The 27,059-nt window shown below is 51.9% G+C and overlaps 1 protein-coding gene across 2 annotated transcripts in view; it reads right to left on the reverse strand.

Moving 5' to 3' along the window:
* Positions 1–27,059, reverse strand: part of WWC1 (WW and C2 domain containing 1) — a 125,318-nt gene that overhangs the window by 15,493 nt on the left and 82,766 nt on the right. For both annotated transcript variants that reach the window (XM_080675329.1, XM_080675330.1), the window contains 10 exons: positions 26,021–26,094; positions 21,146–21,388; positions 18,489–18,578; positions 16,670–17,205; positions 13,341–13,449; positions 12,853–12,933; positions 11,513–11,599; positions 10,141–10,333; positions 5,182–5,334; positions 2,887–2,978 (listed from right to left, as the gene is read on the reverse strand). In XM_080675329.1, coding sequence (XP_080531455.1) covers positions 2,887–2,978; positions 5,182–5,334; positions 10,141–10,333; positions 11,513–11,599; positions 12,853–12,933; positions 13,341–13,449; positions 16,670–17,205; positions 18,489–18,578; positions 21,146–21,388; positions 26,021–26,094 — 1,658 coding nt within the window. The remainder of the gene's footprint in view (positions 1–2,886; positions 2,979–5,181; positions 5,335–10,140; positions 10,334–11,512; positions 11,600–12,852; positions 12,934–13,340; positions 13,450–16,669; positions 17,206–18,488; positions 18,579–21,145; positions 21,389–26,020; positions 26,095–27,059) is intronic.

Raw genomic sequence — 27,059 nt, forward strand, 5'->3', positions numbered from 1 at the left:
TTGGGACAATTTAGAGAGAACCCTAACACAAACAAATGAACATTAAAAAATTCAGGAACCTTGCCATACCCTTCGTTACATGGAGGACAGTAAAGGAGACTATGAGAGGGGTCAGACTGAGGGCCCAATCCAGCCTGTTCTGGACAGTCCACGCTATGGTGTTTTCATATTTTTAAATGGCTAGAAAAAAAATCAAAAGGGTGCCATTTCATGATGTGCAAACGATGTGGCGTGCAAATGTCAGTGGCCACAATCAAAGTTTCGGTGACGGGGACACGGAGGCTGCAGTGTGTGCGTCTCTGGCTGCTTTCACAATAAAACGGCCGAGCTGAACAGACCAGCAGATTCCATATGGCCCATAAAGCAGGCACTTACGATTTGCCCTTTCCAGAAAACATGTGTGAGCCCTGGAGTAACAGATAGTAAGCAAAGACTCCTTCTGAGAGCAAATGTATAATTTGGGGCGAAATAGAAAAATACAGAAAACGTATTGAGGGTCTCCTATGTGTTGTGTTTATCATGCATAATGGCTATGTTTTATTTATTTATTTTTTAATATATTTTTATTGATTTCAGAGAGGTAGGGAGAGGGAGAGAGAGACAGAAACCTTAATGATGAGAGAGAATCATTGATCGGCTGCCTCCTGCACACCCCCTACTGGGGATCGAGCCCGCAACCTGGGCATATGCCATTGACCGGAATCGAACCCAGGACCCTTCAGTCTGCAGGCCGACGCTATATCCACTGAGCCAAACTGGCTAGGGCAGGGGTGGGCAAACTTTTTGACTCGAGGGCCACAGTGGGTTCTTAAACTGGACCGGAGGGCCGGAACAAAAGCATGGATGGAGTGTTTGTGTGAACTAATATAAATTCAAAGTAAAGGAGTGGAGGGGAGAGCAAGAGAACCGGATAGAACAGCCGGATCCGGCCCGCGGGCCGTAGTTTGCCCAAGACTGGGCTAGGGCATGGCTATGTTTTAAATCCGTATTTTACAGATGAGAAAATGGAGGGTGCGCATCAGAATCACCAAGGGAGCTTTTAAAATGTACTGGCGCTCAGACCCCCCCCCCCCCCCCAAGACCTAGGATCGCACAGGAAGTCGGCCGAGCCAGCCTCCCAATCCCTATTGGTCTGAGTTCAGAGCACGTGCATGGAAGCCCAACAAGACTGCCTCCCAAGGGGCAAGGTTTACAGGTTGTGGTCATGTCCAGGATGGAATCTGCCTTCTCCCTTTCGGCTGAGTCCGCAATGTTGCCTGTCGTTTGCCTAACCGTCATTCCTGCCCTCTACTGAGTGTCTACTGTGAGACCTTTTGTTTTCATGAGTGGCTTTTCCTTCCGGCCTTTCCACGACCCTCTGTCATCGGTGTCAGGTCCCCATTTTTCAGAGGATGCCGTCAGATAGGTTAGGATGGCTTGCCTGAGAGTGGCTGCCCTGAGGTGGAGGCAGTGACGGGAGGAAGCACGGTGTGGGCTGCCCGGGAGCTGGTAATGAATGCCCAGCTTCCTGATTTGGATGCTGGTCCCATGGGGAGTTTGGTTTCTGAAAATTCACTGAGCTGTACTGGACGCTTAGGTGAACTTTTCTGTATGTATGTTATCCTGCAATAAAAAGTCAAAAATGCTGCCCTGGCCTGGTGGCTCAGGGCACGTGCCCAGTGGCAGGTTCGATCCCTGGTCTGAGTGTGTACGGATGGCAACCAATCGATATCTCTCTCTCTCTCTTTCTCTCTCTCAACATATCCTCAGGTAAGAATTTAAAAAAGGTAAAAATGCTTTGCCCAAGGTTACACAAAAAAACGATGAAGCTGAGAATTGAGCCCTTGCCTACATCACTGTTGCTTAAGGTGTGAGAGACCTTTCTGTCTGGTTACAAGGAATTAAAGGGCCCTGAACTGCGCAATGAGAAAGCTGTCTCCGCTTCGCTCTCCGTCCGATTACATCACGGAGGGTCTCCACCGCTAGCTGAAACACTGACCGAGCTTCCTTTGTAACAAGGGGAGGGAAGACTTCCGGCTTAAAACCGTAGCCATCAATGCATCTAGCTACACTCTAATACTCTTGTTTTATTTTCATTAGATTTAATTTTGCACGGTCACTTTCTGAGGCAGACTTGGCCTCCTCAGTGTCCACTCCCACTTTCTGCCTTAGTAACAGAACCCTGATTTTTGTACCCAACTGAATAGACCTCGTTTCCCAGCGTCCCTTGCAGTTAGCAGCTGGCTCATAAGCTCAGCTTTCCGGAATGCTCCACAGTTAAAAGGCACAAGGGCACTCTTCTGTCCTCGTTCCTGATGCCTGCCTGATGGCTGGTGACTCAGCAGCCACTCTGGGCTATAAAACAGCCTCCATGACAGAGGGCCACAGTGAGGACAGCGGAGAGAACGAGGACAGCGGAGCAGAATGAGAAGGCCTGGGTTCTCAGGAGCACCTTGCAGCTAACAGCTGAGCCCAGGATTGCCTTCTCCCATAACAAAGAAATAAACTGTCTGGTGAAGCCGTTATTTCTGCTCTGTTCCTTGTAGTCGAATGCGATTCCTTACTGAAAAGCCTCCAAATTATGGCAAATTATCCTTATTTTCCACGGACAGTGGCATAAAGCTTTAACATTTTAAAACCCAAGTAAATGTAAGCGCTTCAAGACAAACTAATAATATGAGATGTGAACTAGCACGCGTGCTTCATAGAACACAAATGACAAACCCGGACGGGATTTTGGAACCGCTGTCCCAGACCACACGCTGCCTTGCTGCCTGTGCAGAGCCCACGAGGAAGGGAGTTTTCCGGGGGACACTTCTCCTGGTGGTGCCCGCCTTCAGGGGGTTCATCGCTGGGCCCACGCCCAAGCCAGATCAGTTCCCGAGGCCCCAGGGCACCCTTGCTTACCAGCTGTCTCCCAGGTCCTGGGTGCTATTCCTCCCCTCCTGCCTCTTCTCCAGCTCCACCGCGGTCTGTTCCAGCAGAGCAGACACGGCGTCCTGCGGAGACAAAGGCCGATGGGTTCCCTGGCACACTGTGGACGCCGCCCCTCCTGGCAAGAATTGGAGCTTCTGAGGGTGTGGCCCTGCCAGTGCACCGAGTGGGTCCGCAGCTTGCCCCAAGGTCACATACATTGGAAGTACAGTGCTTGCTCTTCTCCCTGCAGTTCTCCTGCAAATAACCCTGTGTGTGGACAGTTTTAGAAGGCAGCCCCGTTCAGTAGCTGAGGGAGACAGAATTACAGGCCTCCGGTTGTAAGGAGATGACAGTGCTGTCAGGGAGACCATCACAGGAACCATCAGTTACAAAGCAATGGGATAGGGACCATGCCAGTCGTTAAGGATGGATGGTTGGGAACAGAGAAGCAACGGCAAAGTCAGCTTGGGGGGGATGCATGCAGGGAAGGCTTCCTGGAGGAAGAACATCTATACTGAATGGTATCTACAGTGAAAAAGCTGGTGTGAGTTAAAGAAATTATTTAGCTCCTCCCAGACTCAGTTTCCTAACAGCCTGTGACAAAGGGTTGTTATAAAGATTATACGCATAAGGTACGTAAGAGTACCTATCTCATAAATGGCACTCAGTAAGTGGCTGCTAACAGCAAAGCAAAACTGACCTTTTCTGGGGCACAAGGTTAACTGCAGATACGGTTGGTAGTACAAAGCCAGATTGTCTTTTGGCGAAGGAAAGAGGAACTAAAACCAGCCGAAGACCTGGTATGTGGCAGGCACTGGTAAATGGCTTACCACGTAGCATCTAACTGAACCTTTGCAACCATCCTGGCTGGGAGAGATGATGATTATTCCCTTGAGGAAAGGGAAAGATAAAACGAATGTGCCTAAGGTTCATGTGACTTATCCAAGAATAGGCTCTAGAAAGCAGAGGGGTCTTTTTGTTAAGACCTTTGCCAGCTCATGGTCACGTGTTTGGAGTGCGGGAGACATGGGTTTGCGATACAGCTTTGTAGCTTATTAGATGTTTGTCCTTAGGTAACCTTTCTGAACCTTGGTAAACTGTACATAATCAGGACAGTGCCTGACAAAAAAGTACAGAAAATGATGATGACGAAACATGAGGAGGAGGAGGAGGAGTAAATAGATTTAATTTTGACCCTTCTCCTTACCTGGGTGACCTAGCCCATCCCCTCCACTGAAATTCTAGGCAGTGACTGCCCAAAGTAGCCAACTACTGATGGAGGGAAGAAGCAGTACAGAATTCCTAACATGCTCTCGGGGACCCCATTAGGACCCCATACACTGCATCACTCTGTGTTCAAGGGCAACTTCATTGCTCAACAGAGCCCTGGCCGGTCTACGTGGCCAGCAGATGTGGGCTTTCCAAGCGCAGGAAAGAGTTTAAAGATAGTTCATAGGTTAAAGTGTACTGCACTAAAATGAACATACGTATTTTTTAATTAAAAAAAAAAAAGGCAAATGTAAGATTTTTCAAGAAAAAAATAATAACAAAACAGACATCATTGATCAAGCACTCTTTACAGGTACTTCTTCAAAGCTTCCTAACAGCCTTTTCTGACCCAGATCACAGGTGTAGAAGCTGAAAGGTGAAATAACTGACCACTATCACCCAACTAAGAAAGCTCCGGTCTCTTGCCCAGCCGGTGTGACTCAGTGGTTGAGCGTCAACCTATGAACCAGGAGGTCAGGTTCAATTCCCCAGTCAGGACACATGCCTGGGTTGCGGGCTTGATCCCCAGTGTGGGGTGTGCAGGAGGCAGCCCATCAATGGTTCTCTCTCATTATTGATGTTTCTGTCCTCTCCCCTTTTCCCTTCCTCTCTGTAATCAATAAAAATATGCTAAAAAAAAAAAAAAAAAAAAAAAAAAAAGAGAGAAAAAGAAACCCCTCACCCCGGTCTCCTGGCTATTCTTCCCATGGTTTCCCTCTGCCTCTTACAGAAAGCCTCCACTAGGCACGTAGTAGGGCTTCAATAAAGGCTAATTTTGTACCTTCCACAGATTTTTCTTTTATTCCCCAATTCATTTTTAAAATGTCATGAATGAAGGTTTTCATCACACAAGTTGTATCAGGGCAAGGAAAGCACAGACGGGGAGGGCACAATCGGGAAGGAGAAAGCTGCAGGTTGGGGAGATCTCTCCTGCCCTGTCCCCTCCCCCTGCCACCCCCTTCCTGGGAGAGGCCACTGCCTCCAGGGGCTGCATGTGCCAGAGACGGCCCCGCTCACCGTGCTCTCAGGCCCGGGGGTGGGGGCCCGGGCTCCCCCTGGCTTGGGTTCCCTGCTCTGTTGCTTCAAGTATTTGTAGCTCAGGAGGTTGTACCAGCGAGTCGACCTCTCCCCAGACCGGCACACCTCAGCCAGGCTGATCTGGGCGCCTCCCTGTTGAGGAGGGAAAAGGGAGAGTTAGGAGCAGGGCTGACAAGGAGATCTGGGGAATTTGGCTCCTGTATGGAAAACATCACTCCAGGTGGGACAGAAGCTTCCGGGGCGAAAGAGAGGGCCAGTTGTTAATCATTTCCAACAATCATGCATTCACTAATTATCCATTCACTGGTTTACTCATTTGCTAAAAGTTTATTAAATGTTTATCTTTAGGAACTGAAATGGAGAGATCCCCAGGCTAGATTGTTAAAGGGAAAAATAGGATAATGCAGAACAGAATACATAGCGTGCCACATTTCCTGCAAGAAATATTTGAGGTGCAAGGCGGAGTGAACATGATCACATGATCCTATGTACAGCGAGAAATAATGGAAAGAGAAAAAAGAAGCCAGTGAATGTGGTTACCTATAGAGTAGGTGGTGGGACTGGGGTGGACAGGATGGAGAGAGGAGGATTTCTAAACCTTTCTAAATAATTTTCCTTGGAATCATGTAAATGGATCCCCTAAGAATAAAACAAACTACAACAAATTAACTGAATATAACCTCACAGAGAGAGGAACCGCCATCAAGTATAAATTACATCTTGCCTTCAGAGATGATAAAATGTGAAAATGATGCGTACCCCCAAATCTGTGCTATAGACAAATGTTAGGTGATGAAAAGTTGCAGGGAAAATAATACAGGGGAAGGGGATAGGAGGGGATAAGAGTGGAGGGGGAGTGCGATTGTCCACAGGGTGGCAAAAAGACCTCACTGAGCCCTAGCTGGTTTGGCTCAGTGGATAGAGCATCAGCCTGCGGACTGAAAGGTCCCAGGTTCGATTCCAGTCAAGGGCACATGCCCGGGTTGCAGGCTCGATCCAGTAGTGGGCGTGCAGGAGGCAGACAATCAATGATTCTCTCTCATCATTGATGTTTCTATACATCTCTCTCCCTCTCACCTTCCTTCCTGAAATTAATAAAAATATATTTAAAAAAAAAAGAGCCGAAACCGGTTTGGCTCAGTGGATGAAGCCTCGGCCTGCCGACTGAAGGATCCCGGGTTCGATTCCGGTCGAGGGCATGTACCTTGGTTGCGGGCACATCCCCAGTAGGAGGTGTGCAGGAGGCAGCTGATCGATGTTTCTCTCTCATCGATGTTTCTAGCTCTCTATCTCTTTCCCTTCCTCTCTGTAAAAAAAAAAAAATCAATAAAATATATTTAAAAAAAAAGACCTCACTGAGGTGTGTGGCACGTGGGTCAAGCCCAGAATGAGGCAAGGGAGTGAGCCTTGTCCATCAATATTTCGGAGAAGAGACAGCAAGTGCAAAGGCCTGGAGGGGGGAGCCTGCAGGTGTATTCAAGGGCACAAGGAGGCTGGAGCAAGCCTTGGGGCTGAAAGCCAAGATAACAGGAGCAGGTAGAAATGGGGTAAAAATAAAAAAGGTTTTGTGAAGCATAGGAGAAATAATAGCATGCTGGTCTATTGACCGGCCAGATGCAGTGGAGGCGGCAGACCTGAAGACAGGGGAGAGCAGAATCACGGTGGGTGTGCTGTCCCTGAGAGAGAATGGCCTGAGATGGGGGTGGGGAGGGCCCATCCTCAGAACCAGGAGAAATGGCAGGACCCACAAGACCAGCCAGAGTGGGTGGGAGCTGTGGGAACTCTTCTGGTTCCTTCTAACTTCTCACTGAGTGAAGCCAGGGCCTCGGCGGAGGGTGGGGACGGAGCTGCTGGAGGCTGGAGGAGAGAGGGCAAGAACTCAGCATTGGGAGGAGCGGGGAGGGAACCGTCTATGGAGACGAGACTAGTGCTGAGCAGCATCAGGACTCACGGGAGCTTCGAGACATGATGTTAAAGTGACGCCACCCAGCACAGCTGTGTGCTTCTCCTGTTGCGCAGGTGGAGAGAGTACACTCCGGCAGGCCTGGGGCTGTGCCACGTGGGGGTGGCAAGGTGAGAAAGGGTGGAGAGACACTGTGCCGGTTAACCACGAACCTGTGGCACTGAGCTCAGTGGTCGGGGGTGGCGACCAGGGCCCCACTGGACATCCTGAGACCCGTTATGCCACGCTAGAGCATCTGTTAGGACTGTGGCCTGCGATATTGGGGAAGGCAGGCCACGTACTTCTCCAAACCCCTAATCTGGGTCTGGGGACGTGAGAGACATGCACAGTGACCCTGTGAGAAGTAGGACAGTGCGATGGTTCTGCATAAGGGACGTGGGATCTGTGTTCACACCCACACTCACTGGATGGCCCGGGTAAGTTACTGAGCCTTGATTCCTTATCTGTCAAACAGCGGTAATCCTAACGCTCCTTCCCAGGGCTGCTGTGAGGATGAAGTGAGACACTGCACACGAAGTTCTTAGCCCAGCGCTAGACACACTGACACACTCAGGATGGGCACTACGGTGGCCTGGCAGATGAGATGGCTCAGACTCTGCAAATGCAGCCGTGCGGGGGCCTCTGCGTGGAAGCAGACAGCCCTCTCCCCTTGTGTCCCACTTCCTCGCCTCCTCCAGCCACCACAACATGACAGCCTGACACTCCATCTCCCCACAGCATACGGAGAAAGAGGGCTCTCATTGGCCGAGGATGGAGACAAGCCATGGTGGGATGAGCGCTTGGCTGCTGCCATGGCAACCAGCACTGGCCAGACATCAATTAGGGAGGAGGAATAAAAGGCGTCCAATTAGGAGAAGAAAACAGGATTGAGTCTCTGCTCATCTAGGCATGGCCAGGGCTGCGGAAACGCTAGGCTGGGGGGGACCCCGGGCTTGGAAAAGCGCTCTGCTGTCATTTAGCATCCTCCATGCCTGCCACACCCTTCGGTCACCGTCCCCACCTGAGGGCTCCAGGGAGCATGGTGCCGGTGCTAAGGACACACCGAGGGGCTGACCTGGGTGAGCTGCAGAGTCGAACCTGCCTGGGTCCTAACTCTGCACCTGCCACCTCCTGACTGTGTGACCTTGAGAAAGTCCTTTCTCCTCGTTGTGCCTCAGTTCCCTCACTGGTGTAACAGAACCTATTTTATAAGACTGACGGAGAATCAACAGAGAGAATACACCTTGGGAGCTTAGCTCAGGGCCTGCCACATAAACGCTAGCTACTGCCGAACTGTGGGTAATAATGACAACCACAGATGCAGTTATGTACCCAGCTGAGGAGGGACAGGAACCAGCATCCAGGCCAGACTCTTCACTGCTCTCTGCATCCTTGCTATGGGCACCAGCAGTGCCAGCATCTCCTGGGGGCGTGTCAAAAATGCAGAACCTCGGACCCCGTCACCTCAGACCCCATCGCAGACTTGCTGAACCAGACTCTGCATTCTAACCAGAGCCCCGGATAAGCCGTGCACGTGTCTCACCAGTTTGGGGAGTGCGGTTTTCGCACCTCATTTAACCCTCAGAGAGCCACCTGTCAAATAAGGAAACCGAGACGGAGAGATGAGCTGTCTTAGGGAGCTCAGGGGTGCGCAGGGAAGCACAGGGCTGGTGACAGCCTCAGGGCCAACATTCCAAAGCTGCAGCCTCAATTCCCCGGCAGACCAGGGTTTCACAGCACAAGCACGTCAGGGTCGGGGATGAGAAAAGGGAGGCTCCCCACGGCGGGCAGGGGCCTGTGGTTCACACCAGGAGAAAGGAGGCCAGCCGCCCAGGAGCGGGCCTGCCACGCTGCCACCCCCAAGTCCTTAGGAGGAGAGAGGAGGACACACCCCATGTGTCCCCTTTGCCCGCGCCCATGTTCTCCTCCGCTCGCTACCTCAATCCATCACCTCTCATGTGGTCCTCACCACAGTGCATGTCTCCTCATTGGTTTGCTGTTAGCCATCCAAGCTGGCTCCTGTCTGTCTGGCTCCTTACTGTATCCCCAGCAGCCAACAGGTCCCCAGGAAGGTGGCGGTGGGTGGAACTACCCTTGAGGTGTAAAGCTCCATTGTGCCCACGCTGAGCTATTATTCAAATACACTGAACTCCTAACGGCACAGGGTTCACAAAGCCTGTCACTTCTTTTAACTCATTTGTGCATTATAACAAGCCCCTGAGTTAGCTTCGAAGCCCCATTTTACAGATGAGAAAACTGAGCAACATCTCTATGTACTTGGGTCAGCCTGGCTCTAGGGAATGGCTTTCTTGGAACACAAATGTATCCGGGGCTACTTCATCTCCAATCCTGACTTCTGCCAATGGGGGGGAAATAGAGGAGGAAGAGGAGAAAGAGGAGGAGAAGGAGGAGTGGGAGGAGGGGAGTGGGGAGAAGGAGAGTTGGAGGGGGAGGAGGAGGACGTTGGAGGGGCTCTGCTCCAGGGAGTGGGCTAGCAGTGGCCCCATCCAAGGAGAACCTACTGTGTGCCAGACACTTGAGTAGGTGCTTTACATGAACTATCTCTTTCAATCCTTATAACGACTCTTCTGGTGGGCACGAGGCAGGCATGACTATGTGCATTTTATGGATGAGAAAACAGGATCAGAAAGGTTAAGTAATTTGCCCAAGGTCACCCAGCTACACCTCGCGTGGTGAAGGGAGGATCTGAGCCCCTGTATGTCTGTTCTCCTGTAGTGCCGCACGGTAAAGCTACGGCATGTGGCTAGTCATCTTCGAGGTCCTGGCAACTTAAAGAACACTTTCAGGTCTGTCACGCTTCCTCCTGTCAAACGAGCTCCCCCACCCCCAAGAAGTCTGAGAATGCTGTCTGCCCGTGGAAAGGCCCCTGCCCAGAAGCCCAGCTGCGCCCACAGCCTTTTCTCCAGACCTTCTCCCTAAAGGACACGATGCACCACTCCCCAGAGGACAGACAGACAGAAAGACACAGCCCTCACCAGGCAATCCTCCGGATGGCTCTGGTCGGTGGTACAGACGTCGACTCTTAAGGTCTTCTGGTGAAGGGCTGGGTAGGACATGGACACCCAGAACACCTCGTTGAACACGAGGGCGTCCGAGGCGTCCAGAGGCCGCGTCCGGAACAGGCAGGTGGTGCTTTCGGAGCAGGGAAGGACGGCCACACGGATGTTCCTAGAGGGAGACAGAGACGCAGGAGAGCCTGCGTCAGCCCAGGTCTGGGCCTGACGTGACGGGCTAACCGCGTGCTGCAAATGCCAAAGTAAACGACTGTCATTTCTCAGGTCGTCACGCAGGTGTGTGTGAAGGATACTGAGGGCCCCTAAGGATTACACACTGCTCTTCCTCCCCCCTGAATCTCCTAAGTCCTTAGAACCTCAGCGGATGGGGAGCCTGAGGCCAGCGGCGTGCAAAGGCCCACGTGCAGGACCGACGAGGCTGCTTTTACCACCGAGGAACCCTCATACATCGGCTGGTAGGAAGGCAAAGTGTGACAACCCCTGCGGAGGGGAACGCGCCGTCCGAGCAAAATCACAGATGCATTTACCGTCTGACCCAGACAGCTCGCTTTCAGGCTCTCGCGCGCAGATACCCCTGTGGGAGGACCAATGAGCTGTGCAGAAGGTTCCCCATCCCGGTGCTGCGTGGGTGAGCGTGAGACAGAAAACCACCCCCGTGTGCTATCCCATCTTCCTTCTGCTTGGCCGGCTTTCCTCCTGCCTCCCTCCTTCTCACATGGTGCACCCCCGGAGGCCGGCTGGGTGCAGACCACAGAAATATGAGCGCCTGCTGCTGCCGTCAAGGCTTAGGGTGCAGTGAGAGGAGAACAGGTAGGCAGATGAGCTCAATGAAACATAACCTGTCTGCGATGAGAGGAGCCAACAGGCAGAGGGCAGGTATCTGCCGGATGATCAATTTCAAGGAAACCCCCGCTACACCCCTCCCGACAGAAGCACAGGGAGGGCGTTGACGCTGGAGAATGGCACGCCTGTCTCTCTGCGGGGAACACCTGAGCTCAGAGCAGACAGAAGGGGCCATGACCTTCTTCTTCACGAGGCTTCCAGTTCAGAGGGGCGGGGATTTGCTCACTGACCCGTTCTTCGTGCTGGCACACTGTAGGTGCTCAGGACATACGTGTGAAGGAACTGAAGCACCAGAGTGCTTCTCATGAGAGCTGGCGTGTTTGCCACCATGCCTGTATCCACATTCACTGTCTGACCGTTCACATCATGGTCACGGGCATGAAATACCCACAGTGGGTTTACGGAGGCCGTTGTCTGAGCAGGAGAGGGACCCAGGGATATGGCTGCGGAGAGGATGACACACACTTCACCTTGTCAGCTAGATACTCACACTTTCTGGTCCTGCTGCAGCAACAGAGCAGAAAGGTTACTCAGCTGGACGATGAATATTGCAAACTGCTTATTCTTCTCGTCATACCTGCAAGGAAAAGAGGCACATGGGGCACCTGCGGGCAACGCATTTATCTCTCTCTTTTTTTTTCTTTAAATATATTGTTATTGATTTCAGAGAGGAAGGGAGAGAGATAGAAACATCAATGATGAGAGAGAATCATTGATCGACTGTCTCCTGCACGCCTCACACTGGGGATTGAATCCACAACCCGGGCATGTGCCCTGACTGGGAATTGAACCATGACCTCATGGTTCATAGGTCGATGCTCAACCGCTGAGCCAGGCCGGTTGGGCTGTCACTCTCTTAATAATCACAGACGTGGCTGCCGGCAGCTCTGGAGACTATGGTGCGTCAGACAGCACAGGCCAGCGCTTCGCTGCTATGCAGGAATGCAGGAGCCATCAGTCTGAATTTTAAAGGGAAGTCAGAAGTTTGTGTGAAATTTCCTGATATTTAAATATTGGTAATTCTTATTTAAAAAAAAAATACTGAGGCCCTGGTGGGTGTGGCTCAATTGGCTGGATGTCAAGACCCGGCAGAGAAAGGTTGCCAGTTTGATTCTCATTCAGGGCACATGCCTGGGTTGCAGGCTCGATTCCCTGTAGGGGGCATGAGTGGGGCAGGGGATTGCTCCACGTTTTGCTCTCACGTTGATGTTTCTCTCTCTCCTTCTCCCTTCCTCTCTCTCTAAAAATCAATAAAAAATCTGTTAAAAAGATATTGAGGCCCTAGCCAGTGTGGCTCACCTAGCCGGTGTGGGTCCGATTCCTGGTCAGGGCACATTCCCAGGTTGTGGGCTCGATCCCCGGTTGGGCCACGTTCGGGAGGCAACCAATTAATGTTTCTCTCTCACATCAATGTTTCTCTCTCCCTTCCTCTCTCTAAAACCATTTTTTTTTTTAAATGGTTAAAATGGCAAACTTAAAAAAAAAAAAAATTGAGGCCATCCCCCATCAAGAGAAAACAAGAACCACCCATCTGGGCTGCAGCCCCCAGGGGGTGACGTCGGTCCAGATGGCTGAGACCTGGTTGAGATGCTGCGACAAAAGCCACAGCAACGAGAGGCAGGAGGGCTCAGGCTGGGAAGGAGCGTTAGAAGAGTTGCAGTGAGTTGGGGCATGTAACAAGGCCTTCAAAACCTCCTTTTTCTCTTGTAAACTGGGTGCTGGGAGGCACGGGAAGGGGGGCCCCTTTTAAAGAGGAGGCCACACTGCAGCAGATCCTGCTGCTCTGCTCTCCTCCTGTGCCGACCCTCTGTCCCCCTCCCCGTTACTTACTGCAGGGCAACCTGAACCCGGGTTGCTCCCACCGCTTCTGGCTCCTCACTGTCGAAAGCAGGGGCTTCTGACGCACCGAGTCTGGAAGGCACGTGGGAAAGAGAGGCGTCAGAATCCCTTGCAGCGACCTGGGCTCTGTCCGGGAAGGTGTGGTCGCTCCTCGAGGAGAAAAGGTTGGCAGGTCTGCTCAGCCCCCCTGCAGACCCTGCCTTCCCACCATCGCTCCAGGTCTTTCTTGAGGGGCTCCCCTTTCTCTCGTACGTGCTCCCCTAGTCTTACGCCCCTTAATGGCGACCACGAAACTAGCACTCCCCCAAATTGGAAGCGCCCCGCCCTAGGAGGAGCTGCCCTGCCTGCATCTTTGGCTGCTGGGGGAAGGTGGGGTCACCGGGGCATGCCCTGCTGTAGGGGACATCCCTCCCACACATCTTGGGGGCCCAAAGTCTGCAGGACCACAGTTCCCAGAGACCCAGGACTCAGGGACCCACCTCTGCACAGAAGCCTCATACACGCCACTGTCCCCGGCCACGGATTCATCCGACACGGCAGCAGAGACACAGGCCACTTTGAGGCCACACCCCTGGGCCGTATTCACAGCTGGAGGAAGAGGTGGGAAAAGGGTGGGGTTCAGAACCAGGGCACTGTCTTTGCAACACACACTTTAGATCCATCCACCCTGTCCTAAGAGGGTCCTGACAAATTCCAACCACCTAGGAACGCGACAGCCAGGTGCTGCCTTGCTTTGGGGTGAAGAGAGGGTAGCATCCGATTCTGTGATTGACGTCTGGGTGAAACTGCCTGGGTTCGGTTCTCAGCTCCACCACTTACTGCTTCAAGATACCGAGACACTGCCCGGCCGGCGTGGCTCAGTGGTTGAGCATTGACCTATGAACCAGGAGGTTGCATTTCGATTCCCGGTCAGGTCACGTGTCCGGGTTGCAGGCTCACTCCCCAGTAGGGGGAGTGCAGGAGACAGCCAATCAGTGATTCTCTCTCATCATTGATGTTTCTCTCTCTCTCTCTCTCTCCCTTGCTCTCTGAAATAAAAAATAAAAAAAATAAATATATATATATAAATAAAAAAGATACTGGGACACCGATGTCATGTCTGTAAGCCCCGATTCCTCATCTGTAAAATGGGGAGAATACTCAGCTTGTAGGGCTGTTGGGAAGACTCACTCCGACATTATAGGGAAGTTTGTAGCATAGAGACTGGTGTGGGGAAAGCGCTCTACAAAACCCATTACCATGGTCCTTACTGCAATGACACCCCCATGCCTTCCGGGTGAATCCCTACCCTCGGGAAGGGCAAGGGAGGGGTGGGAAGGACGGAGGCACTGGCTCTCCCACGTGGCCTGTCCCATTCCACCCCTAGCTCAGCTCAGCTCCCTGCCCTTGATGGAGGCCCTCAAACGTCTCCGGGTGTGGGGTGGGGGCAGACTGGAGAGACTGGGGGTGAGCAGGCTGGGAAAAGGGATGTGGCAGGAACCTGGGAGGTGCAAGCAGCCACCTGGGGTGGCTTTCCCAGCCTGGGGCCCACACCTGCTGCAGCTTGCAGACTTCCTGCCTCCAGGCCCCCACATCTCCACCATCCGCTAAACCACTTACAGAGATTAATTTGTCTGCTGACTGAACGGCAGCCCTAATCCCTTAACCTGCTTAGCGTCTGGCATGGATCACTGTGGGGAGGTTCTGGAGGTGGCATGACGGAAACACCATCTTAAGAGGGGCTGTCTCTGGCCCACGGCCTGAAGGACGCTGTGGGGGAGGGGAGGGGAGTCACTCCTGGCACCCGGCTGGGGTCTGAGTGTGGGCTGGGGTTGAGTGTTGTTAGAGGTTCCACCTGCACCTCCTCTCCAGGGACCAACTGTCTGAAGTTGCCACCTGCTCTAGGAGGAAGCCTGCTTCTATTTCTGTTTGAGAGCACGCAGCATGACTCCCTTCCTGCTGAGCGAGCCCAGGGGTCTCTTGGCTCCTTGTCTAAGGAAACTCACGCAGCAGAGCCTCTAATTAACCAGGGAATCTGGTCTTCCCCCTTTGCTGCCACTGGCCCTCCCTTGCACACAAAGGGATAATTCTGGGCCCCGCATGGCCCTCCTGCCCATTCCTGTAGCCTCAATGCTCAGATGAGTCCAGCTCAGAGGTGGGCAAACTTTTTGACTCGAGGGCGACAATGGGTTCTTAAACTGGACCGGAGGGCCGGAACAAAAGCATGGATGGAGTGTTTGTGTGAACTAATATAAATTCAAAGTAAAGGAGCGGAGGGGAGAGCAAGAGAACCGGATAGAACAGCCGGATCCGGCCCGCGGGCCGTAGTTTGCCCATGGCTGGTCCAGCTTCTAGTTCGCCCCTCGAGGAGGCAGGAGCAGGCACCTGAGGCAGACAGAGCCGGCACCGGCCTTCACGTGGGTTCTGGGCAGGCCTGGCACCCATCCTGACACTTCCGCTTCCCAGCTGTGACCCTGACCTTGTAACCTCACCGTGCCTCACTTCTTTCTTCTGTTTTATGGGGATAAAGCTGCACCTACCACAGAGTTGTTGTGAGGCTTAAATGAGCATATATGCATAACAGTGTCTTGTATACCTGCACTCAGTACGTCATAGCCAGGAAAGGCCAGAGCTGGAGGTGAGCTTACTGAGTACCTGCTCGGTCCTGACCTTCACACCCAGGGCCAGGCGGGCACAGTGGGGCCAGAGAGCACTGAAGTGTCCCAGGAACAAACACCCTGGGCCACACGCATGCTGAGAGGAGAGTGACAACAAAGACGCTGGGTTCTTGGGTCAGAGAAACACCCAGATTCCTTGCTTTCCCACTTCTGGGGGGGGGGGGGGGCTACGGCAAGTGATGTCACCTCTCTAAACTGCTTTCTCATCTGTGAAGTGGGCACAATACAAGTAACCTATTGCACCCTATAAATCACGTCGCCCACCTTTGATGCACCCTGATAAATGTTAGCTGTTATGACATATTACGGGGCTTTCTCTCAATAAGTCTTAGCTGCCATCCTCAGCACTGCCTTCTGCATGGAAGATTCCAACGTGAATCTCAATCCGCACCAGCATGTTCCTTTCAACCCCATGCAGAATGGGAGTCAGATCACATTCCCTGGCTGCAAATCCTCCCAAGGATCCCCCCTGCAGTTAGGATAAAACCCAAACTCCTTTCCACAGACCCCCAGGCCTTCCGGGACCAGACTCCCCCTGCTTCTCCAGCCCTGCTGGTGACCCCGACGCCCAGCCCCTCCTGGTTCCAGCCTCAGAGACTTGCTCTTGTTTCCCCCAAGGCTGGCTTGTTCCCCCTGTGGAAGCCCCGGTTCAAGGCCACCTTCCTTCACAACCCAATCTGAAAGCTTCCATCACATCCCCTAGTTTAATTTCTTCCTGTTGCTTTTATTGGCCTGGTTGTACAGTAACCGCCTGGGCCTTCATTTGCCCAGACGCTTCATGGGAGCAGGGGCCCGTCTGTCCTGAATGCTGTATCGCTGTGACTAACCCAGTGCCTGGCGCCTGGCACCTCTGCTGAATGAATGGATGAACCGTGTGCATCCATTCGCACGGGACTGGCATTTCATTTCAGTATGTACTTAATAATTATCTGCTGAATGAATGAATCCACCACAGAAAAACCCTTAGCCCAAGAGGTAGAACATGGTTAAGTATACTAACTATCTACTGAATGAGTAAATAAATCGATTAACCCTATGATATGATAATGATCATAATTATCATTGTGGTCCGTGCCCAGGCCTGAGCATAGTTCCTCCCTCCCTCCCTCCCTCCCTCCCTCCCTCCCTCCCGCTGTGGTTGTGTTCTCTACCTTGGCCCAGCTGCTTGCTCTCCATTCCGGGTTCCTCCAGCTGGTACCTCTCCCGGCTGCCACTGCCAAGGCTCAGTTCACAAAGAGTGGCACTCAGCTCTGGATCTTCAAACTCCAGGGGGCTCAGGAAGGCGTCTCCAGCCAGGAGGGGGTCATCGATGAGAGGCGAGCAGGGCGGGGACGGGGAGGAGAGGGAGGACCGTGGAGACAGAGAAGTCATGGACTTCGGGGTGCCGGTCAGGGAGCGCAGGGCCTGCAGGCGGCCGCCCCCCTCGGCCCTCTGGGTCTTGGCCACCTCGTCCTCGTGGATGGTGGTGATGTAGCCCGAGGGCCGGAAGCCCGTGGCCCCCTCCAGGAGCAGGAACTCCACCTTGCTCTGCAGTTCCGAGTCCAGCTGCTCGAAGGGGTCATAGTAGAGGTCAGTGAAGCTGGCGGAGGCGGAGGAGTCCAGGCTGGAGGCGGCCAGGGAGCCCCGGCTGGACGTGAGGGACCCAGGGCTGCTGCCCGAGGACAGGGACTGCATGCTGCTCGAGAGGCTGGGGGCAGGGAGAGGATGGAGGGTGAGGACACACGGAGTAGCTGGGACAGCCGGGATCTAAGCACTTAAGAGCGCATGATCTCGCTGGACCCTCTTGACAGTCTCCAGGGTAGACCACGCACCCTCGTTTCACTAGAGGAAACTGATACCCCGAGAAGGCAACACAATCAAAAACTGGCAGAGCTGGGATTCGAACCCAAGCCAACTGCCTGAAAGCTCATTTCCCCCTCTGTATCTGTTTCCCAAACCTCCGCTGCTTTCCATTTTCATGGTATTTTCCCATATTTGAATCTAGCCCAAAATAATATGTTAATTCACATCAACTCAGTTTGTTAAGCTTTAATATATATATATAGGAAACTTTATATCCTAAAGTGGAAATGCAGTATCACTTATCCTATATAAGAAAAGCCTAATATGCTAAGTGTCCGGTCGTCCAGTCTTCAGTTCAACCAATCAAAGCGTAATATGCTAATGATATGCTAAGGCTGCTCAACCGCTCGCAATGATGTGCACTGACCACCAGGGGGCAGACACTCTGACCAGTAGGTTAGCTTGCTGCTGGGGTCCAGCTGATTGGGACTGAGCGAGAGGGGCTGGACATGCCCTCCCTTGTCCCACCCTGGCCCTGATCTTGCACCAGTGGGGTCCCTCTGCCGGCCTGCACCCTCTGGCAATCCAGGACCCCTCAGGGGATGTCGGAGAGCTGGTTTTGGCCTGATCCCGCTCAACGCAGGAGCTGCCCCCTGGTGGTGAGTGCACCAGAAGCTGGGCTCACGGCTGACGAGCGCAGTGGTGGTGGCGGAAGCCTCTCCTGCCTCTGCGGCAGCGCTAAGGATGTCTGACTGACGGCTGGGAGCAGGCCAAAGCCATCAGTCAAACATCCCCCAAGGGCTCCTGGACTGTGAGAGGGTGCAGGTCGGGCTGAGGGACCCTTCCCCCGCCCCAGTGCATGATTTCATGCACCGGGCCTCTAGTAACAAATAGAAGGCTACGGTTGAAATATCTGAGAACCCGGCAGGAGGCAGCCGATCAATGATTTTCTCTTATCATTGATGTTTCTCTCTCTCTCTCCCTCTTCCTTCCTCTCTGAAATCAATAAAAATATATTTAAAAAAAAATATATATATATATCTGAGAAAAACAAATGCTGTGAAATTCCAGCGACACCCAGTTGCCCACCACGGCCCTGGCCTGAGGTCTGCACTCCACGTTGTACGGGAGGGACGCCTGCACCTGGTCAGCCCCCGGACAGCACGGTCCTCACTGCCCACCGCTCACCTTTTCAGCTGGGAATGCAGAGCTGCCACCTGCCGGGTGGCTTCTTCCAGTTCTCTCACCAGCTGGTTCCTCTTACTGTTTAACTTTAACCTGAAGGGAGAGAAGGCATGAGGGGGAGCCCCGAGGAATGTGTGCCTGAAAGAGGAATCACAGGCATATACCTGTGGAGGTGGACGCCCTGACACACAAGAACCTTCTGGAAGCATTTCCCTGTGATGTTTGGGGAGATGTGAGCTCCCCAGATAATCCAATAGCAACGCTTGTATCATCAGCCACAATATACCAAGTGCTGTGCTAGGAAACTTATGACATTGTTTTAATTCATTTGCATAATAACCCTACGAGGTAAGAATGGCTTTTACCACTTTACATATGAAGCAGTTGTTCTTAGGTCCAATAATTTACTTAAAGCTACAGAATTAGGGTTCTACCCAACTTTACCTCCCTCCATTTCCATGGAAAAATCTAACCACACTCTCCCTCCACCAGCATCCCAGGCCTTCAAAACAGGCCCTGCATGAAGACCAGAGCTGGCTCTAGACACCTGAGCAGTGGTCAGGGATGGGCAGGGACTATCAATGGTCAATGCAACCTGTGAAATTCCAGAAAAGACCACTGGAGCAGCAGGCAGAGAGGCCTTGGCATGGTCCTTGGACACCCGTCCCTGGCACTGTTCTTCCAGAGTCCTGCCCGGGGCAGGGCAGGCAGCAGGTGGGCACATGGAGGCCGAAATGAACAGAATCCTTGACTCTCCACAGAATGAACAGGGCTGAACCCCTGACCCTCCCTAAGAGCAAAGCCCTGGAAGGAAGAGGTCAAAGAGCCACTGGGGCCCCCGTTTCTACCTCTGTGTTCCTCTTCTCTGGGAGAAAACCACGGAGGCGTGCTATGGGAGTAAAAGCAGGTCCCCACTGAAGCCCCAACAGGATGCTGGGAGGCCAGGAGTCAGGTGGCCTTGACTTCCTGAGCACAGGGTGTAGCCATTGGCAGCAACACGCAGGCGCCCAAGGCCTCCTCCCAGAGGCACTGGGCTGAGCCGGCCAGATGGCATTTGTGTGTGATGCCAGGCACATGCTGGGAGGCCAAGAACACATCAAGCATTGAAGGCAGAGGATGCAGAAGGTGCACAAGCTGAGCTTAGCAGCTGGGGTGCTGGTTAAAAATGCAAGAGCCTGGGCTGCATCCCAGGCCTGGGGAACCGGTCCCTGGGGTGCAGCCAGGGAGCCCACACTCTAACAAGCACCCTGCATGAATGCACAGCCGCTCTAAGAAGTGGTGGGAGGCCCTATGAGAGGGGAGGGGAGGGGTTAGGACGAGGGGTGTCGGGATGTCTGTCACTCTGACTGATTTGTGACGGGGGTTTGGCAGGCCCTATGGTGTGGCTTAACTATTCCTGTCCTCAAAGGCATCTTGAATGGAAAGGCTATTGTGTGAAGATGAGACCCATAATACTCCCATTTCCAGACACAGGAGAGAGAGAGAGGAACATGGGATCCAGAAAGAGACCTAAGGAGACAGGAGTCAGAGGGATGGACACAGACAGACAAACGTGGTCTGGAAGCAAACAGCTGTAGATGCGAAGACTGTTGAGTCAGCTTTCTCCTCTCGCCTGCAGAGGCTCACAGCTTTCAGCCTGTCCCTACCCTTCCCCAGGGTCTCCCTTCCTCCTGCCCACATGCCCCTGGCTGCCCTCTGCATGTCCCTCCAGAGGGCCCTGCCCTGGGGGACCTTCAAGTCACCCGCTCAGCAGCTCCTGCGGAGTGGAGATCCTGGCTTCCCCGGACTGGCTGTGTGAACTCACAGTTCCAGGGAAGCCACCCAGGGGCTGAAGGCATTAATAAAAGACCTTCCACATGGGCAGCAGCCTGAAGCAAGCATGGGCTCTGGAGCCACTGGGCCTGGGATCTACGCACAGCTCTGCCACTCAGGGATGTTGGGGGAGCCTCCGTTTCCTCATCTATAAAATGGAGATCAACCTCAGGGTTGCCAGGAGCTTTAAATGATGACTGTACGACAGGTAATGGACACAATGAATGAATGAATGAATGAATGAATGAATGCATGCATAAATGAGAAGCTGGGGATGATGGGACCTCCTGTGGGTGCGAGGTTGTGCTCTGTGCACTGTGGGTGTGCATATTGGTGTGACAATAAAGGAACTAAAGTTTGTGACAAGGTTGAAAGCAAAGAATGTAAACCAGTGGCGTGCAGATTAAGTCAGGCCCATAGGAAGAAGCTGATTTAGCCTTCATAGTATTTTTTTAAAAAGTTTGGATTTGCCCAGCCAGTGTGACTCAGCAGTTGAGCGTTGTCCTATGAACCAGGAGGTCACGGTTTCATTCCCAATCAGGTCAGGGCACATGCCCAGGTTGTGGGTTTGATCCCTGGTGCGGGGTGTGCAAGAGGCAGCCGATCAATGATTCTCTCTCATCACTGATGTTTCTCTCTCTCTCCCTCCCTATCTGAAATCAATAAAATATATGAAAAAACAAAACAAAACACTTTTGGATTAGTTGTCAGTATTTAAAAAAAAAATCCTAACACTTTTCTTGAAACATGGGACCTCTGGCAGCCCCAGGACGGGCAGTGAGGGAAGGGCCCCACGCCCCACCCTCCTCCCCCACAACTCCCACCCCCCGGTCCCAGCCCAGCCCCACCTCTCGGTCAGCGCCTTGCTCTGGGTGTCCCGGGCTGCCTGCAGGTCCTTCTCCAGCCGCTTGCGGGCCATCTCCAGCTGCTCCACCTCGCCCTGCGTCCACTTCCGGGGGCTGATGAAGCGCATCTCCTTCAGCAGCTCCTCCTTCTCGCTGATCAGGATCAGCCGGTCCCTCTCCGAGTCCAGCACTCCAGGCCAGGCCTCACTGTCCAGCTTGGCCAGCTGGATCTTCAGGTTGGCGATCCTGCGGGCCGAGAAGGGGGGCATGACCGGTGTGCCCGTGGCATTGCGGGAGCAGGGTAATAGATGGCACGTCCAAGGTTGTGAGGTCCAAGGAGCCGTGACATCCTCCGAGCAGCCTGACAGTTCCTGACTTCGTTTTGCTCAGCATGTCGTCTCCGGGAACATATTTTTATCTAGGAGACCCAGGCAGTGCCTGACAAGTGCCAATGAACAGGGGCTGCAGGGATGGGGTAGAGGCATAAACAAGGCAATGTCCTTGCCGGGGGGGACACTAGCCTGGCAGAATGGAATCGAGAGCTGGGTTCATCACCAGGCAACAGCCTCTTACCACTAGCTATGTGATCTTGGATAAGTCATAGTCTCTCCAAAGACAGCAACCATTCCTCATGAGTTGTGGTTGAAGGCTTTGAGACACATCCATAAACTCTCAGAGCGCGCTACTTGGCACATAGTAGGTGATCAATAAATGTTCCCGCTGCCTCTGTTGTTGGTACCTGGTTTGACCGTTTATCAGGTACATGACATTGGGCAAACTCCCTGAGCCTTGCTCACTCCCCAGCCAAGTGTCTCAGTAGGCACAGATTCTGGAGTTAATTTAAATTCCATATTCACATGTAAAGATAACAATTATTCATCATTCAGAATTATTGTGAAACTGAGCTATTATGTATTTATTATATCATGTTTAATGTATGCACCTGTTTGGTAGATAACAGGTGCTAAACCAATGGCAGTCACGGGCCCCCTACAACCTTAGCTAAGACTACAATTGCTAACCAGTGGGTCTGGTGGCAGCACTGTGTGAGCAACCGTGGATCTGGGGCCTGAGGCCTGGAGCTGGGGTTTGGCTCTGGCCTTTTTTTAAAAAAATATATATATCTTTATTGATTTCAGAGAGGGAGAGGGAGAGATAGAAACATCAATGATGAGAGAGAATCATTGATTGGCTGCCTCCTGCACACCCCCTACTGGGGATCAAGCCCGCAGCCTGGGCATATGCCGTTGGCCGGAATGGAACCTGGGAGCCTTCAGTCCGCAGGCCAATGCTCTATCCATTGAGCCAAACTGGCTAGGGCGGCTCTGGCCTTCTTTTTTTTTGGCAAGAATTATTTTATTTTATTTTATTTTTATTTTTTTATTTATTTTTATTTATTTTTTTATTGTTTAAAGTATTACATATATTAGTACATATATCTCCTTTTTTTTCCCCCATTGACCTTCCCCCAGCCTCCCCTACCCCGTCACATGCCCTCATCCCACCCCCCACCCAATGTCTTGTGTCCATTGGTGTGCTTACATGCATGCATACAAGTCCTTTGGTTGATCTCTTTCCCCACCACCTTAACACTCCCCAGCCTTCCTGCTGTAATTTGACAGTCTGTTCAGTGCTTTACTGCCTCTGTATCTATCTTTTTGTTTATCAGGTTATAATGTTCTTTATTTTCCATAAATGAGCGAGAATTCCTTCCTTTTTACAGTAGCGTAGTATTCCATTGTGTAGATGTACCATAGTTTTCTAATCCACTCCTCTGCTGATGGCATTTCGGCTGTTTCCAAATCTTAGCTATGGTGAATTGTGCTGCTATGAACAAAGGGGGGCTCTGGCCTTCTTGATGAAAGGTAATTTTTTGTTAAGAAGTCATTTTGGCATCACGAGCTTCTAGCACTTTCCCTGGTATACTGCAGGTACTTAATAACATTAAGGAAGGAGTTGGGAGCCCTGTCCCTTAACTTCTTTGAGACTCAGAATCCTGTGCCTGAGAGGTGGGTTCTGAGGACCAAGTGAGAACATGCCATTCAGGGCTCTTTATACACTACCAAATGCTTGCAGATAGTAGGTCTGATTATCATTGGACCAAATTAAGATTCACAGTATAATTAAGAGCACTGATACACGTATCGAAAGGCAGTCATGTGATCCTTTAGGATTTAGCCTTTGCCAAGTGCTTTTAGCTACCATGTCCTGGCCTCTCCCGGTCCCCAAAGGGTAGGTGAGACCTGGTGGTCACCCTGTTGGACACATGTCCAGAGAGACTCACCTACGACTGGAAGTCACAGCATGGCTTTGACCTGTTGAGAGCCCAGGGCTCTGGACTCCCAGTTTGATCAAATCTGCAGACAATGCAGCCCAACTCTCAGTTTATCAAAACACGAGTGGGAGACAAGATGCCTGTGCCGTGTAGTGAAAATTTTCAGTTTGCCCACTCTACAGCCAAGTGTCTCAGCACGCATGGATTCTTAGAGCTAATTAATTTAAATTCCATATTCACATATACAGCAATCCGTCAAGACGGGGATAACGCCCCCACTGCTGTTCTCCAGCTGCTCTGAGGACAGTGGAATGGCCAGGTCTGGCAGCAGCTCAACCGCGTGTGGTGCATTGGAGGGGTGATGGATGCTTTCTTGAATGTTCTTTCTAGTGGCTCTTTCTCTCCACCTGTGCTCCTCAAACTTCAGGCCCTGCATCCTTTGGAGAATATACTAGACTCGCTGCCCAGAAATGCACAGGCGACCAAGCGTGGCATACAATGACCTGACCTTGCACTACAGCCTCCCCCTGGCCTCCATCCCTCACGTCTTGCAGCCTTGATTTCCCCCTAGGCAGACTCAGTCCCTTACTCCTGCATGAGAGCTTTGGGCGGAGGGGAGGCAGGAAGCTGGATAAAGGCAGATGAGGCAGGATGTGATGAGAAGATGTGATAGGACTTCTCTCTGTGATAAGAAGTTGAATGGCTCAATCCCAGAGGGAAGATTCCAATCTTAGTCTCTCCAGATCTGATGACCTAAGACAGGCATCACCACAGGCTGGAAGACATCTAGGGGTTACAGTCCCCTTCAGAGGGCAAAAGAAGTGGCCGTCCAAACGCGGACGTCTTATTGTTTTATGGGACCTCTAGGGGGAGCTGAAATTATAATTATAATGCACAGGGAGTATTTTTTCCCTACCTGACCAGTATCCCCTGTCTCCCTCTTTTGGTCACAATCTTCCAAATTTTTTTGGGGAAGTCACTCCTCCCAAATTTTCAAGTTGACATCAATCTCCCTCCAAGAAATGGGCACATTACCCATGCCTAGGCCTTCAGATCATTCGAATTTTCCCCACCCTACAAAAAAATGATGGTTTCACCTAGAAAAGCCAGGGCGTCTCAGACCCCAAACTTGTTACAACTTTTGGGAAAGGTGGGTGCTCTCTCTTTCCACTGGGGTTGCTAACCTGGTAGTAGGTAAGTCTAGAAATGCTGCAGCTCCACACAAAGGCAGGCAGGCAGGATGGAGAAAAGAAGAGAGACTGAGTCTTTATAACGTCAGTTGAGTCCCTGGATACAGCTATGCCTGAAGCTGGCTTACCTCAGGACTTGAGTTCAATAAGCCAATAAATTCCTTTTTTTTTAATTCCTTCTAGTTTCTATCGAATTTCTGCCTTGCAGCTAAGGGTTCTGCTGCTCCCAGCGAGTTCAGAGGCCAGAGCTGGGGACTGCCACACTCTACCTGGACTGGCTTGGAAGGTCCCTGGCCAGGCAATTTAGTCTAAAGATAAATGTATGCATATGCCTGGCTTCATTCACCTACACAATGTCCTGTGGGTTACTTCCTAGTAAGGCTGGCTCCGTGCATAGAAAGATGGACTTGAGGCCAGATTGTCCAGGGTTCCAATCCTGACTTCACCACGTTGAAGAATCATTAAATATCTTGTATCTTACCTTTCTCTTCTCTAGCATGGAGATAATATAAGCTAGCCTACAGGTTGCTTTTAATATTAAATGAGATAATGCATATGTGAATGTTTTATTTTTTTAATTTATTTTTTAAATTATTATTTTTTATATGTGAATGTTTTAGTACAATGTCTGACTCTAACAGATGCTCTCAATATATCATCTCTGAGTATTATTTTATTTGTGTGCCCTAGCTGGTTTGGCTCAGTGGATAGAGCATCAGCCTGCGGACCAAAGGGTCCCAGGTTTGATTCCGGTCAAGGGCACATGCCTTGGTTGCAGGCTCCTCCCTGGCCCGGGCCCTGGTGGGGGCTCGTGCAGGAGGCAACCAATCGATGTGTTTCTCTCACATCAATGTTTCTCTGTCTTTCCTTCTTTCTTCCACTCTCCCTAAAAAAAAATCAATGGAAAAACATCCTCGGGTGAGGATTAACAAAAAATACCATTTTTTAAATTTGTGGCAGTGGAACTCAACCGCTTGGGGTTCTGTGAAGCCACAGAACCTCTCTAGTCGCCAGGGACCCTGCGGGTTATAAGCACAGCTTGCTCCCAGGGGTAGGACCCACAGTCCTTTTAGCCTGTTGCTAAAACACCAGTTGTGTTCCTTCAAACCAAACTGCGTAGAGGATCATTGGAGAACCCTGATGACAGACACTGAGGCCAGCAGGTGAAAAGGTAAGTAGGCTCTGAGGTTTACCAGACGTGGATTCAAAGCATCGCTCTACCCTTTACCCAGCTCAGTGTCTGTGGGTCAGTCATTTCCTCTCTGAGTTTCAGAGAGGATTACAACATGATGATTATAACACCTATCTTCATAATCTCTGTAGGATTAAGCAAGACGAGGCGTGTAAAACGGAGGCAAGAGTGGACCCTTGGCAATGGTAATTCTATCGTTAGGACCCTCCAGCCCCGATTACCTTCTCTTAGCCTCTTCGTATCGAAGGCGCAATCGGACCTTCTCCGCCAACTGATTGTGGCTGCTGGTGCCGAACTGGAGGGAAGAACAGAGTCCGGATGGTTATGTGGCTGCTGTGGCCAGTGCCCAGTGGCGTTTCAGGAGCTCAGGAAATATGGGAGGCTTTTGTGGGACGTAGCTAAGAATAGCCCCTCGCCCCCCAATCACTGAGCTGTTGTGCGTACTGCATCGCATCGCAAGGAAGCTAGTTAGGTGGCAAAAATGCGCTTTCCTTCCTTCAGGCCGTGGGAAGAGCCCCAAACGCAGACATCAGTCACGCCTAGAAGAGAAGCTGAGGGCCCAGAATATCATCTCGCAGCCGCAAATGGCTTGGAGCCCATTCAAGCCACAGAAGCACGGAGGACAGCTGGTCAGAAGGAAACGGGGACAGCCAATACACAGGAAAAGCCATTCTGGGGGCACTGGGGAGGAGGCTGACCGAAAACTCAGGAGGCTGCAAGTCAGGACTGAAACACTGGGTGAGCAAGGAGAAGGTTCTAGAACCGGAAGGAGGCACACAGCTCGTTGTCAAATATTTCGGCCCACAGGTGGCAGGCAGCTGGACACATGGGTGGTGGGGGAGGAGAGGGGAAAGCCTGTTTGCTGTCGAGAGCAGCAAGAAGCTATAAGGCTCACCCAATCAGACGTGGACATAGCTTCTCATCACAAGTGGGAACACAGCTACAGAAATCAGATAGGAAGAGCATTTTAGCCACAGGCTGGGCGGCGCGTTCGTTCAATGTCACCTGCTCTAGGACACAAAAGCTCCCCAAGCCACGGATTGCCTGCTCTTGCTTTCATGAGCTACGTCTGGACAGAGCTTGCACCATTCACCATGGCGACCGGACCGAGCTTGGGAACTGGGAGTCAGCCGTGGTCTGCAAGCTGCACGCATTGTTTTAGGACCAGTGGGAGGAGAGTGCCCTGTTTTCCAGCTGGTGAGAGAAACGCAGAACAGTGCTGCAAAACAGTATGAAGGGAAGACCCTCGGTCCTTCAAAA

This window comes from Plecotus auritus (genome assembly GCF_963455305.1).
Source record: "Plecotus auritus genome assembly, chromosome: 6".
NCBI lineage: Eukaryota > Metazoa > Chordata > Mammalia > Chiroptera > Vespertilionidae > Plecotus > Plecotus auritus.